Source organism: Anser cygnoides, chromosome 2 (assembly GCF_040182565.1).
Source record: "Anser cygnoides isolate HZ-2024a breed goose chromosome 2, Taihu_goose_T2T_genome, whole genome shotgun sequence".
NCBI classification, from domain to species: domain Eukaryota; kingdom Metazoa; phylum Chordata; class Aves; order Anseriformes; family Anatidae; genus Anser; species Anser cygnoides.
This window is the reverse complement of record NC_089874.1, coordinates 131792626-131807500: the sequence shown is the minus strand read 5'-3', so window position 1 is coordinate 131807500 and position 14875 is coordinate 131792626. Positions and strand designations below refer to the sequence as shown.

The 14875-nt window shown below is 38.4% G+C and overlaps 1 protein-coding gene across 8 annotated transcripts in view; it reads right to left on the bottom strand.

The window, feature by feature from the left end:
* The window catches only part of ZFHX4 (zinc finger homeobox 4), a 157172-nt gene that overhangs the window by 4644 nt on the left and 137653 nt on the right, over positions 1 to 14875 (bottom strand). For 6 of the 8 annotated variants that reach the window (XM_066993101.1, XM_066993106.1, XM_066993100.1 and 3 more), the window contains 4 exons: positions 13634 to 13779; positions 13292 to 13492; positions 11909 to 12026; positions 5731 to 11124 (listed from right to left, as the gene is read on the bottom strand). In XM_066993101.1, the coding sequence (XP_066849202.1) occupies positions 5731 to 11124; positions 11909 to 12026; positions 13292 to 13492; positions 13634 to 13779 (5859 nt within the window). The remainder of the gene's footprint in view (positions 1 to 5730; positions 11125 to 11908; positions 12027 to 13291; positions 13493 to 13633; positions 13780 to 14875) is intronic. The other 2 variants (XM_066993108.1, XM_066993105.1) reach the window with 1 other exon arrangement.

The window sequence follows — 14875 nt, the reverse complement described above, 5'->3', positions numbered from 1 at the left end:
GATACTTTGAGAGATCTCTACTTTGTTGTTCATTTTAACTAATTTTTATTGTGCCTCTGGGATGATATAACCCACACATCCTTCACCTAAGAAACCTGGTAATTATGGTGCTCACTACAAGTAATTAGCTCTCAAATAAAAAGGAATCTTTATCCAAATTGCTGGGGGAAAAAGCAATAATAATAAAGAAAGAAAGATGTTTAGATAAGGAAATATCAACAGGAAATGACCACTCAAAAATCTAATAGAACAAGCAACCAGGTCAACACTATTCATTACTGGGACACCACACAGCTTACATTTTCATTTTTGAGACTTTGAACAGAGCTTTTCTTTACAGTGACAATCAGGTCAGTGCTGTATTTGCTGGGAAATAAGTGTAATAGCACTAAAATACATTGACACAGGAACGCTGCTGTTCTCGGCTTACTTGAAACATGCAGACATGATGTCCTCCACCTCATTAGAGAAAGCAACCTAAGGATGGACTGGGTTCTGTCTGGAGGGTGCATACACACAAGAAGTATGTCTCATATATTAATGGAAAAAATCTTTTCTGTGTTTCAAGTACCCAATATAGTGCAGTGGCTGGTAACAGTCTATTAAAAAGCAACTTCTGTGAGATGTATAGTTGCTCAGAAAATTAAATGATGGCACAGGGTAGAAAAGGCAACTAACCGTAAGGGGCTGTACATTACACCCATTGTCATTTCTTCAGGCAAGTAAGTTTGCTAGAGGAAAGAACACACGAAGTGTGTGATGCTCACAGAATTGTAAAAGTAAAGCAAAGTGAACAGTTTACTAGTGCATGGATAAGAGAACAATAAATGCAGTCTCTGTAATGGAGGTTAGATGGGTATTAGCTACTAGGAAGCATTAATGGAGTGAACAAGAATGATGCTTAAATCATCAATATCCAGGTGCTTAGCATTACTTAGGAATAAAGCAATTAGGATTCAAAGGGAATAATTATCAGATTTAAAAAGAGGCCATTTAATGTTTGTCACTGTGTCATTACTCCTATTTAATGGTAGGAGAACACTAAGGAGTTAAAAAGCATCGTGAACATGGATTAGATAGTACAGTGAAACGAGTCACAACAGTTATAATTAAGAAGTGGGTAATTGTCACAGTTACTGCACAGTGACATGGAAGATACTATTGTTTGCCCCTATGCTTTCAACAGGAAGTAACAGGCAATTGAGTATGAAGTCTGCTGAAAATGTTTCAGATGATAAATACTGTAGATGGAAAACTCATGAATGATGCAATCAGTATGAACTGCTGCCCCAGCTCTGTCATGTTTTTTGGACTGTCGGCTACTAATAATTTTTTCTGATTTCTTTCTGTTCTTAATCTCTTCAACCCTTACACATCATGTTGTCTTCATTCTGCTCACATTGATGATGAGCAGCCAAGATCTATTGCATTTTTCAGATATTCTTTGGAATTTAGTTGAAAGCTGAGAATGCATTTAAATATCCATACTAGCTACTCTAGAAGAGTGAAATCCACCTATTTTATTGAAAGTTAAGGGTGGAGCTGAGGGTATAAAAACTAAATGAACAAAATGTGATGAAAGAAATGCTCCATTTTCAGTCATGAGAGATGTAAAATAGAAAATTCACTAATCATGAATAAACATTCTAATCTTCCTAAACTCTTTTAAGTGACTCCAAAAAAGGAGAGATTTCTCTTTCTCTTAGGGGAATCAGAGGATTAAAAATATAGAAATGAACCTACTACCAATGGGCCAAAAGCAAACAGAGAACAGAATTTAGTGCCCTAATAACAAGGAAAGTAATTGCTGCTGAATCAATTTCCCTCTTGATAAGATTTTAAAAACCACTAAGTACATATTACCCAGTGATGTGTGCATTCTTGGAAAAAGCTGCTGTGAATCTTCAAGGCAGCCCAGGTTTAAGTGATATGCAAAAAAAACTATGGTAATGATGATGACATTAAAAGGTTCATAGAACCACTATTAATAGCTAGAGGCAAGATGAAGCACTAGTTTTCTGCAAGGCATCACAGGCAAAAACACAAAGCTAAGAAGAAAAAAGAATGTGAATTTCAAGAACAGCTTAAAAAAAGCAGATGAACTCTTCTACCTACAGTCATCTAGAAAACAATAAGGTACTTGAAGAACAAAGACAAGCCAGAAATAAAATTGTGTATGTATTCTGTATGTATTACAATTCCAGCAATAACTCCATATTAGGAATTATGCTGAGCAAACAAAGCAATGCCATTGAGAACTCACTCAGTATTTGATGCCCGCAAGATGATATAATTATGTTACCTACAGAAATGTATCCCATAGGTGAGAATATACTTGGATACATCATTCTAGAACCACACAATAACTTTGACATTGCAAAACACTCGTTTCAGAACCAAATAACTGAATTTAAAGTTAATGGGTCCTTTCAGTCAGAAATGGAGAAATTAATCTTATTTTGATAAGTGTAATAAACTTTGCAAATAGAAGTCCAGTCTGAGCAATATATAAAGGAGATAAAATGAAGCATTGTATAAATATTTCCCTTGTGTGATTTAGCACTATTGTTCCATTTCAAACTTGTTGTAAAAACAAATATTTTATTTAGAAAAGAATAGTATTTTGCAAAAGTTAGTTGTTTTTACTCCTTTTTGGGAACTCATAAAGAGCAATATTGGATGCAAGTGAAATCCCTCATAATATAAGTGAAAATAAAAAGGCTCAGTTCTCCGTCTAGCATGAGTAAAGAGAAGCACAGAAGAGAATTTTAAATTTGATGCTTATTACTGTAATTTCAGAAGTTCCCTGTCTCAGCAAACAGCAGATATTTTCTTTAAAAGTGAGTATTGTACTACTTCTGACATTTGTTCTTTAAACAAGCATGTAGGACAGAACAGATGTGATTTACAACAGGAAATACCAACCCTGTAAGCATCAATGAGAACAGGTAAATATTTTAATATAAGAGGTCCTAGTGAGATTTCTTCTGAAGTGCATTTTCAGAATTGGGGCCAAAAGAGAAGAAATGACACAGTTGCAGAAGAATTCACAAGAAGTAGAGTTGAAGTATAGGATAGTCATTAGGGAGTTAGCTTCAGAAAATCCTTCACGTAAAGAATGATGCAGAACAATTGTCCTGCTGACTGAGAATACACACACCGAAGAACCGTACCCAGGAAAAGCTTGCTTGGAAACCTGCTTCCAAACAAATCATTCTTAAATACTTAGCATCAAATATGAATCTGAATTATCAACCAAAGCAGGGTATATAAGAAAATAGAAATGGGCTAATTAGGTGCAGGAAATACTGGTGTTGAGTACATACTGGAGAAAATCTGAGTATATTACTTTTTTTTTTTAATATATATAATGAATGATTAAAATAATCTATTATTTCCATTCACTATAACTGCTCCATTTAGTATCATTAGGAAATGGAGATTTATGAATGTAAGTATTTGCCAAGGAACAAAAGGGGGATGCGGGGGCTATTTAGCATTTGGCAGAAGGGAAATAAACAAGACTCTACTAGCTGTTTTACACAGTGGGCTTTTGCCCACAGTGGGCTAATTAACCTTAAGAAGATGCAAGATGAAAGGGGCTAAAAATCCGTCTCAATTGTCAGAGCACTGTATATGCTATGGTACTAATGATTTAAGTTTGTCTTAGAGAAGACCTAATTTGTGGAAATTAGAAAATATAAAAAGTAAGTTACTATGGAACAGTTGGCCTGTTTACCTGGCATTCTGTTTTTATACTATTAACAGCAAAACTTAGACTCTGAGGCTGAATTGATGCTAGTAAGTTAAACAGTACCAGAGAACATTTCCTAAAAACTGAACTCGGTTATTTTTGAAGGTAAACAGTAAGAAAGGACGTTGGCACAGTTCTGGCTGATGCCAAGTAACATCCTCCTAAACAACGCCTGGGAACAACTGAGAGGCTACCATGGGTGTTCAGCCATTCCCAGGTGCCACTTTGAATGTGGACTTCCTGTTTTTGAGACTAGAACGATGTAATGATATGTTCCCAAGCAAATTTATTTTACTAGTATAGCTCAAGTCTGAGTTTTCTGGAGCCTATTTTACCTGAAGGTCAAACTAACAGAATCTATTTAGCAAAGTTATATGGAGAAACCATATCTATAATTTTAATGAACAATGACCAGCCATTTTTGGACCTGGACACTGTATGCCATTAAGAAGGAAATACAACAACTTTATATTTCCTTTATATGCACTCTCTGTGCCAATAAATGTTTGACAAAAGCCAGAGGGCAGTCAGCCAGAGACTCCATTGTGGAAGGAAAGCCATTCTGATCCAATGAAGAGACAAGCAAGATGCTTTGACCACCACTTAGGGAAACAATAACATCATCATCATCAATCAAACCAGAGCTGCGTAGCAGAGAAGATATTGCTTAAGTCTTAGTTTGCCTAACAATACTAGTGATTAAGCCCCTACCTTACTTGCCAAAATAAATAAATAAATAAATAAAAATTTAGAGACCAACAGCAAATGGAATTACTGGATAAAGTGAGGTGAAGTATCTCAACCAACTCCTTACCTGTGGTGTGCATGTATTTGATAAGTGTAAAATTAGAGGATAAATGGGAGACCTTCAGTCTGCAAGGCTGTACTCACAGTGAACTCTGACTGCAAAATTGGAGCCTATTACACACACACACACACACACACACAAGCTTCATTTTTGAGGACTAAACAAATCATTCTGCAGAAAATTTGATTCTTTGAGTTTAGCTAGTTATTTCAAGAAGAAGTGATTTCCAATTTGAGCAAAAAACAGATTCAACCTCAGCAAAACAGTTATGTGTTCAGTTTAAAAGCAGAAGTCCAAGTGTAATGTTGCATGTCTGCAATAATTTTACCAATTAGGGTTAAGAGATATTCGGCTACCCCTGGAATATGGATAACAATGAAACTACCATTAGTAATCGCCTTCAACAGAAAACTTATTCTATCAGTCAATTATTCAGAAATATTGTAGAGGGTCTTAGGCAACATTTTTTTTTTTTAGTATTTATTGTCAACTAAACAACAGATTGAATTGACTTAAGGCGTGGACCAAATGCCTGATGATCCAGTAGTATGGGAATAACTATTCTGCACTTCATCAGATGTTATTTTAAATGTTTGCATACAAAAATGTTACAGACAAAATTCTAATCCACGTTTTGCCTACAGCAGCATCATTCAGAAAAAAAAAATCCCCTGCAACATTGCTATTATTACACTGGTGTTGTTACAGAAGCCTAATATAGACTAAAAACATTTCTGCTGATTAGATTTCAATTAAAATTATATTTTTCTGTTTAGGGAAAACAGAGATATCATCCAGGCTGCAGCAACAATTCAGAATTGCACTGAGTACACCTTATTGCAATATTTTTCAGCCACTCACACCAGCTTCATAAGCATCACAGAATTGCAGGATCACAGAATGGTTAAAGTGAAAGGGACCTCTGGAGGTCATCTGCTCCAAACTCCCTGCTCAGGCAGGGAAACATTTAGCAGGTTGCCCAAGACCATGTCCAGGTGTTTTTTGAAGCTCTCCAAGGAAGGAGACTCCACAACCTCTATGGGCAATCTGTTCCAGTGTTCCATCACACAGTGATATGAATGCATAACATGCTGTCTTAGAAGGGGATGGTGACTAGGCAAGTTGATCAAATTAATAAAACAAGAAAATTATCCCCTTATAGACTTACTGTTTGAACTTTGTGGAAATCCAGGTAAGGAGGATGGACCATTCATTCCAGGCAGAAGAACAGGAGGAAGGCCAGGGAGTCCTGGATAAGCTGCTGGCAAACTGATACCATGAAGAGAACTGCTGTCCATCATGCCTGGTTGCTGTACTGTTAATCCTAGCACATCGGTAGCCTTCTTTATGCGATCCAATTCTTGCTGTGCCATCAGCTGTCTAACTGTTGTAGGAGCTAAATAATCTTTCTCCCGATCTAGCTGACTTCCCACAGTTTCTCTCACTTTTGTAATATGTTGTTTGGAAAATATGTGATCTCTTATGGACAAACGTGCGGAATATTTCACACCACATAGAGAGCATTCAGGCTTTGTTCCATCAGGCCCAGTCTGATTTATCATGAATGGCTTCCCTATGTTAATTTTGAATTTCTTTTCTTTAGCCCGTGCATTCTGAAACCAGACTTGGACCACACGTTTGGGCAGACCAATCTCATTCCCTAGCATTTCACATTCTTGCATTGTTGGAGTCCGGTAGTCACTAAAGCAAGCCTTGAGAACTTTAAGCTGCAGGTTACTCATTTGCGTTCGGAAACGTTTGTGCCCTGGCCGATCACTGTTTTTGGATTTAAAGGGATTGCTAGCTCCAAATGGATTAGGTGAACTTGGATCAGCTATGCTTGAAGTTTCACTGCGGTCAGCATTATCATCGGGGTCATCAGTAATGTAGTAACTTTGGTCATGATCACCATCCTTGTCACTGAAATGTATTGAGGGGCTTGTTAGGGAAAAGAGAAATTTATCATCAGTATTGTCATTTGTAGGTGTAGTTGCAGCTTTTGTTAGCGTATCATTTGCAAGTGGTTTTGGTTCTTTGGGAGGTGATGCAGGCTTTGCATCCCCTGAACTGCCAGTCGTGCTTTCCATTTCATTGTTCCCCTCATCCCCTGTCGTGGCATCACTAATTGCTGTATTAATTGACGAAGTCTCATCAAAGTCAGTCTTGTTTTGATCATATCCAGAGTCAGTAGGAGGGGCATTCAAATTTTCTATATCCTCATTAGACTCTGCTTTAAAAGAAGAAGGACTTAAGAGATTCTTCGGTGACATTTCTGCAGTTTTGCTAACAGGGGTTGATACAGTAGAGGCTAATTCATTTTCACTTGATAATTCAGTTTTTGCTAATGACAATGATGGGTAATCAAAAAATATGTACTTTTGGGGACTTTCTCCTCCATCTTCAGTTGATATCAAAGGACTTGGAGGCAAACTATAACCTGCCTGTTTCCCTTCATTCCAATGTCGAGAGCGAATATGACTTTCTAAAGCTGATTTTGCTTTAAACAGAGCTCGACAAAAAGGACATCTTTTATGGGACTGGGCTGGACCAACTGCACGGAATTGTCCCTTTCTTTCTCGGGCTCTTGTATTCTGAAACCAGACTTGTACAACTCTCTTTTTAAGTCCCACTTCACGTGCAATGTGATCTAACATCTTTCTGGTGGGGTTGGAATCTAATAGGTACTTTTCATAAAGTATTTCCAGCTGCTCTGGAGTAATTGTAGTTCTTAAACGTTTATCGCGATGTTGATCTTCTCCACTGTTTCCTCCCTCTTTCTCACTACAGTTATTGTCTTCTTTATCATCCAATTTTCGTTTCATGGAACCAGAAACTGTAGCAGGGTGTGTCGTGTGTGATGAACCAGTCTGTGGTGGCATCTGAGCAAGAGAACTATTAAGTAACTGTCCAGTCATCAAAGGATTATTGGGGTCAAATATCATATAGGGCATATCCATTGGTCTTTCTAAAAACTGTGAGTGAAGAAATTGGTTTTGGGCTGCTAGGAAATGCATGTGCTGGTGCTCTTGCCAAAGTTCTAGAGTTGGAAAGGCAACTGTACACTGATCACATTGGTACTGTAATAACTGAGGAGGTAGACTGTTCTGTAGAGGAGTCATTGAAATTGGTAAAGGACTGGATGGAACAGGTGTAGTTTGTGATGCAGAAGGAGGTCTCCCTACTATTTGTGGTGGTTTTTGTTGCTGTGGTTGAGAGGCTGAGGGCTGAGGATCAGAAGGGTTTACTGGAGCAGACTGTACTGGTTTGGTGCTTTGGGAAGTTGTATCAGTTTGCTTAGAGATGGTTTCATTTTGTTTTGGTTTTTCTGTGGACTCCGGTTTAGGAGAAGCCTTCTCAGGTTCTGGTTTGGGTGATGGAATCAAAGGAGTACTAGAACCAGAGCCAGAGCTTGCTGCTGTGACTGCCAGGCTTTTTGATGAGTCACTTTGGCCTGAAACTGTGCAGTTCTTATACACTGTTTGATCAGAGGCATCCATGGAATCTTCAGTTTGGCTTTCATCTTGAGCATCATCATCTTCATCTTTATAACACTGCTTTTTCTGGTGTGTAATCAAATCAAAGATCCTGGGAAAAACTACACTGCACTTTTTGCACTGATATTGCATGTTACTAGTTCGAATGTAGCGCTCATTTGTCAATTCCCTTTTCTCATTGTCTTTAGTTTCAGCTTGATTTTCGTAACTTTTGCGAGCTTTTTGTCGTGCATTTTGGAACCATACAACAATAACTCGAGTAGGTAGGTTAAGAACAGTTGAAAGTTGTTCAATTTCATCATCCTTTGGATAAGCATTTGTATCAAAGAAGTCTTGGAGGACACGAAGCTGGTAGTCAGTAAATCGCGTCCTAGATGATCTCTTGCTGAAAGATGCATCAGACTTGTAAGGTTCTACAGTTGAAGGTTGGGGATCTATTCTGATATCTTCCAACACTGTTATGGGAGGGTTGCTGAAGTTATATGGAGAATCTTTATTTCTCTGTCGTTCTTTAAACAGTGTATTACGAAACCAGTGCTTGATAACTTTCTGTGAAAGACCAGACTTCTCAGCCATTTCTTGGATTTGTTCTTCACTTGGAGAATTGTTAATATCAAAATAAGCCCGCAATATTTTTAACTGGTCATCTGTAATTCTTGTACGTGGGCGCTTGAACTGAGAGTGGCGCAGGAAATTGGGATCTAAGCCCAGCTGCTGCTGACAAAGCTGGGTAAGATCTGCAGACAAAGTATCCATTGGTGGCAACTGGAGGGCAAGCTGAGGAGGCAGTGCAGGATGCTGCACTGGCTGCATCATAATTGGAGGGAAGAGTGGGAGATCAAGTGAAACAGGAAGCTGGACTTGAGGTGGGGCTGATGGTGGTGGTGGTGGTGGAGGAGGTGGTGGTGGTGGAGGAGGTGGTGGTGGTGGTGTGGGTGGTGGAGCTTGTAAAGGAGTGGGAGTTGTGTTTTGAATTTTTCCAGCCCCAGCTGAAGAAGGCTGAGAAGGAGTTGGAGGAGGAGGTGGAGGCGGTGGAGGAGGTGGTGGTGGTGGCGGCGGTGTTTCTGGGGAAGATGGAGAAATTGGATAAAGCTTGTCATATGCCTCCCTGTACTGCCGGGCAAACTTTTCTAATGCTCCATATGGAAAAAATTGTCCATGCACATGCTCTTGGTGACTCTTCAAAATAAGAATATTGGAAAAGAGCTTACTGCAGGTTCCACATTCCAGTTTGTCTGTATTTTCACCTTCACCAGTCTTGCTTTTTTTCTGCACTTTTTGTCTGTTCTCATTGTATTGGATAACTAACTCAAACCCAAAGTTCTCCAGCAAAGCCTTGGCTGCATTCCCCCTTGCTCCAGAAGCTATTCTGGGTGGTGGGATGGCTGGTTCTGAGGATTTTGGCTTCTTCATGTCTTTGTTTTCTTTTAGTCCTTCATTCTCATTAGTAAATTCTTGCTTTGGCTTCTCTTGTTTCTCAGAAATCTCTTCGGACTCCTTATATGATGGCATATCCTTTATCAACTGGCAGTCAGTACTTACTAAGCTGTTTTGCTCTGCTTTCATCAGCTTGTTGCTTTGCTGCTGCTGTTTTTGAGACTGAAGCTGGGGTTGAGTGGATTGGTACTGTTGTGCTTGTTGCTGCAGTATCTGAAGCTGTGTTTGGCCCACATGATGCTGAGTTTGAATCTGCTGCTTCAAATCTTCTAGCAGTGATCCTGTCATACCAGCCATTCCAGGCATACCGAATGTGGCAGAACCAGGCAAACCCAGATCTGGGCTTAAGCTAAATTCTGTCCCAGGTATATAGAATGGGAAAAGGAACTGAGGCTGTTGAAATTGTAAGAGTGTTTCTGGTGTCATCGGAAAGTGAGGCAAAAAAGCTGGGTTTAGAAATTGGGGTTGAAAAAACGCGGCTTGCTGTTGCAGTTCATGCTGTAGTTGCATTTGAAGTTGTGCTGGTGACTGGGGTGGGTGATGTGTAGGCTGAGCAGAAATTAATTCAGAAGCTTGCTTTTTATTTAGTTCTTTGGCATCTAAATGTGTTTCTTTGCTGTTAACTGCTGGTAAGCTCATAGAATCTAGCATTCCTTGGCTGGGGCTATTAACATTCCCTGCTACACTATTTCCGCTACTTATATTACCACTTGGTTCTAATTTTGCAGCCCTTGCCTTTGTCTGATGAAGCACAGATCTCATATGGATTTCCAATGTAGAACTTTGGCTATATGCAACATTACAAATGCTGCACTTGTAGGGTTTGTTGTCAGTGCTGCTGTTAGTTTCTTGAGGGACAGGACTTGATGCTTCCTGCAAAACCTTTTTGAGTTTATGTAGATGGGAGACTGAGTTATAGTGGACCAAGAGAATGTTCTTTTGGGTGAAAGACTCTTTACACACTGTACACTTATATGGGCGAGACGGATCTAGAAATTTTTCCATAGTAAAATTTGGCCCTTTTCTGAAAGGTAAGGTCCGCTTTGGTTCTGAGCCCATATCATCTGGAATAGAGCTACTATCACTTCCTACAGGACTTGCTTTTCCTTCCTGATCCATCTCATAATCTCTTTCTATTTCCTGTTCGAGTGCATGATCATCTTGTCCCATATTTTCACTTTCTGCCCAGAGTTCACCATTGACAGGTAAAGATGCGCACAGCTGCTGAAGTTCAGCTTCATTGAGTTCAGGGTGGCCTGCTTCCAAGTGTTTTTTTAAAGCCTGGAATGTACGGAAGCTACGTTGGCAAAGGCTACACATAGTAGCTGCCCGAATAGCATGATATTGGGAATGTATCTGAAGCTTCTGCATAGTCTTAAAAGCCAAGCTACAATGGTTACAACGGTACTTATAGACATGGCGGTCAGAAACAGAGAGCTGTTGCTTCTTCTGCTGTTCATTTAGCTGATCTGGCATTGAGTCAGTGGTCTTTACATCTTTACTGCTACTCTTATTCCAATCTGCTGTTTCAGTAGATTCCTTAGGTTGCTTCTGTTCCTCGTTCTTAATTTCCATTCCAGCTTTTGATTCATCCATCCCAGGAGTACTTTTTTCATCCACAGGACTTTCACCTAGTTAAAGAAAGTGAAGTGTCTTTTATGCAGGTAGAAGGGAATAGCACATAATATTAGTGTTTTTGTTGTTGTTGTTGTTGTTTGTTTTCCATTGGAAATCAAGAGAGGCTATATACGCTGTGTGTTAATATAAGTAATAAAATGCAAGCATGATGATCAGAGTGACAGTAACAGTTGGACCAACAGCAGCACAGGGCTTCTCTTTTTCATAAGGTAGGAGTTTATTGGTATAATGTGAGTATTAAACAGTAAGAATGAGGGAGGGAGTAGAAATGGGGACAATAGTGAGGACAGGTGATTAAAAAGATAGGCTAGGAGGAAAGTGGTCTGAGGACAGAGGGACTAGCTTGCTGTGAGAGACAGCAAAGCAGCTTCCCAGCACAGAGTGTGGTAAGAGTACAGGATAAGAAACCTATTATTGCAAATGAAGTCAGGGTTATTTGCCTAACGTTCCCCACAGAAGCTGGTGAAAGTGCCACTGTGTTTTAGGACTGGGCCTTATTCGTTGGGTAAACAAGGAGGGTCTTACCTTCAAAGAGGTTAGGCACTACTGCCTGATTAATTTTACCTCTACAGCAAGAAAGCATTCTCATATACACGTATATCCTAGTAGCTTTGCATGGGTGCAGATAGCCAAATTCAGACCCCTTGATACTTTTTTTTTAATCTCTGTGGCTATATGCAAGCCAAAAAGGATTCACTTTACTAAGAAAGAAAGAAGTGGTTTATTCCTAAATTGTCCAAACCTAGCTTTTACGTGTCTGGGCTATTTCTTGCATACCTGAATATTTCCCAGATCCCTCTGCTGTGATGGTTGCAGGTGTGTCACGTTCAGATTTCTCTGAAGCAGCTGCTGACAATAGCATACTATTAGGCATCATGACATCTGGTACAGGAACCTTTGAAAGCCAAGAACACAGTATTATTAAAGGAAAAGTCACACTATTTAGTATTATACAGCAGTATTAAATTATTATAGCAGTATTAAAAGAAAATAAGAAAGAAAACTAAATTGGTTTTGTTGATCTCCAATTATATATTGCTCATTAAAGAGCCCTTTCAATTCTTTCTTCCTTTTTTTTTTTTTCTTTTTCTTATTCTTTTTTTTTTTTTTCATTTTAGTCGCAATGAGGTGGTTGGCCTACCACCACAACATTATAAATGAAGGAGTTGTCTATGGATACAGAAACGAATCCTTAAAGAGCTGGATCTGAGATTTCCAAGTACATGTCCTACTAAAAACGCAAGACAACTAGAACTAAGACACTAGGCTGTCTTGGGAGATCTGTTTTCTAACTGAATCTACAACTTAATAATAACATTCTACACCTGACTGTGTATTTACTGACATTGATTTGTGTAATGTTGAGACATTATTTTTCACAGAAATTTATTGTTTTGATATGGCCTGTGCAATTTCTCAGTCAAGAACAGGATTTCTTAGGTGAGTTCAGATGGGATTCTTTCTTCAAAGAGAGTTTGCTGGTTAAGGCATTCATCCCAGATATGGGACGAATCAAGTCTGTGCCCAAATTAGGTTAGGTACTTGAAAACAGGTATTCCTTATTCCGAAGAACTGCCCTACCTGCTTCACACTTTTTTTTTCTCTTCCCCATGAAAAATCTAAATGGCCTTTTATGTAGAGGCAGAAAGAAAAAAAAAAAAAAAAAAAAGAGACATATTTTACAATGACACTTGTATTCTCCAACTAGAACCACTATTTTCATATTATATAATTTTCATATTATATAATGAAAGTACAGCTCAGTTATACACAGGAATATTTCTACATTTTATAACTACACTTTACAGGGAAGTTCTGTTTGTTGTTTTTTGTTTTGTTTTGTTTCCAAACTAGAATCATGATACCTCTGAGACCTGGATAATATTAGACCCACTTTATGGGTGTGCACTTAGAGGCACTGACAGGCTTTGTTTTTCCAAGGTAAAGTCAATGAGGAACTGCAGGTTTTCAGCATCTTTGAAATCCACCTCCAGTCACTTTCCCAAGGGACATCAGTCACTGGATGAACTGGCAACAGAATCTAAGAAACCTGACCTGTTCCCCATATCACGTTACCCAAATACTATGTCACAACAAATACATTGCCACGAGGCCTGAATACATTTCTGTAGCATGTACATCAGTATTTGGAACACTTACTGTCATAAGCAGCTTTTCCACACAGTCAGGGGACACACTGTGCAGATGGGTCAAATGAAGCTGGAGATGCATTTTGTTGCTGAGGACATCCTGGCAGAGGGGGCAGCAGATAACAGGTTGCATTGAATGCTGTGACAGGACATGCATCTGGATACGATTTGAGTCCCTACTATTGTAGTTACAATAAGGACATTGATAGAACTGAAAAACATCAAATTAAGACGCAGGCTATTAGTCAGCGTGCTTTTAATAACTTGATGATAGTGCTATTTTAATAGCACATCATCTCTGTTTTATTTTTGAGTTATTTGGAAAAGTTCTAGAATACAATTAAATTCTTACATTTTCCTTTACCTGCTCATGACAAAATTTACTGTCCTCTGGAGGCTTTGATTTTTTAGCTGCACCATCCTCTTCTTTTGCCAGAAGAAGCTGTTGTGCCCCTACCACAGTGTTCACTTTTGGTTCCTTCTCTGGTGTGACTATTCCTGTTCCGAAAACATAATTTTTAAGAACACATTTTAAACTTTAAAATATCCTATTTTACAAAGAGGCTGTGATTCCAAAGGTCTGTGTTGTCTCTGAGGGTATTTTTTTCAAGTTCTGAGAAAAAAAAAAATTGAAAAAAAAAAAAAACCTGGTAAGTATAAAGGTGAAAATACACTTTTATCCTTGATGGAGACTCTATAAACACATTTTTAAATGGACTCTTCTCTACTGTTTAGATAACCTAGGTTACCTTTAAAAATTAATCAATAACATGCTTTATTTAGCAGCTCGGTGTGAATTTGTGTATTACATTAAAACAAATCAGCTTTTGCTTAAAAATCCTGTTTTCCAAAATAATTAATTTACTGATGTTTAATTACCTCTCTCTTTTCTAAACTGTCTGAGCAATATGATTATTGTGCTGTTTTGATAACTCCTGCCTAGTTACAATTCTGAAGCTAAATATAGTGAGGCTTTAAAAGAAATACTGTGGAGAATAGGATTTCAGAGATAAATTAATATTCATTATATACAAAGATCAGTCATTTGGGATTGCCTTAGATGTTTACACTGTGGATTTTTATAGTTTGGCATTTGTGATCAAAACCAGAATATAATTGTTTTCTATAGATAGTTCTACTATTAAGTATTAAATACTATATTTAATATTATGCCTGAACTAGCTGTGTAACGTGGCCCAGTCTTGCACACATCAAAGAAAGGAGTGCAATTCTAATTTCCCAGTCCATCAGAAAATTCTTTCCAGCGTCAATTTGCCAGATAATCTCTTCTGCTAGGCTGGATATTACAAGAGCATTGGGTAGGCATGTCACATACATCTCACGACAAACACAAAACCTCATTTACCAACTATTCCAATCTCATCATAGTGCGGCATCATCTGACCTTTTTTCTGCTGTTTATTATGAGTATTTCTAATTTTAACTTTCAATTTTCACCATCTTCCAGTCAATTTGCAACTAAATTATTTCCAGGGTGAGGACACTATCACTGGACACTGGGTGCAAATACATCTTGAAATGCAATGAAGCTAAACCATTGATTGCTATCAGACCCAACATAAATATATAGTCC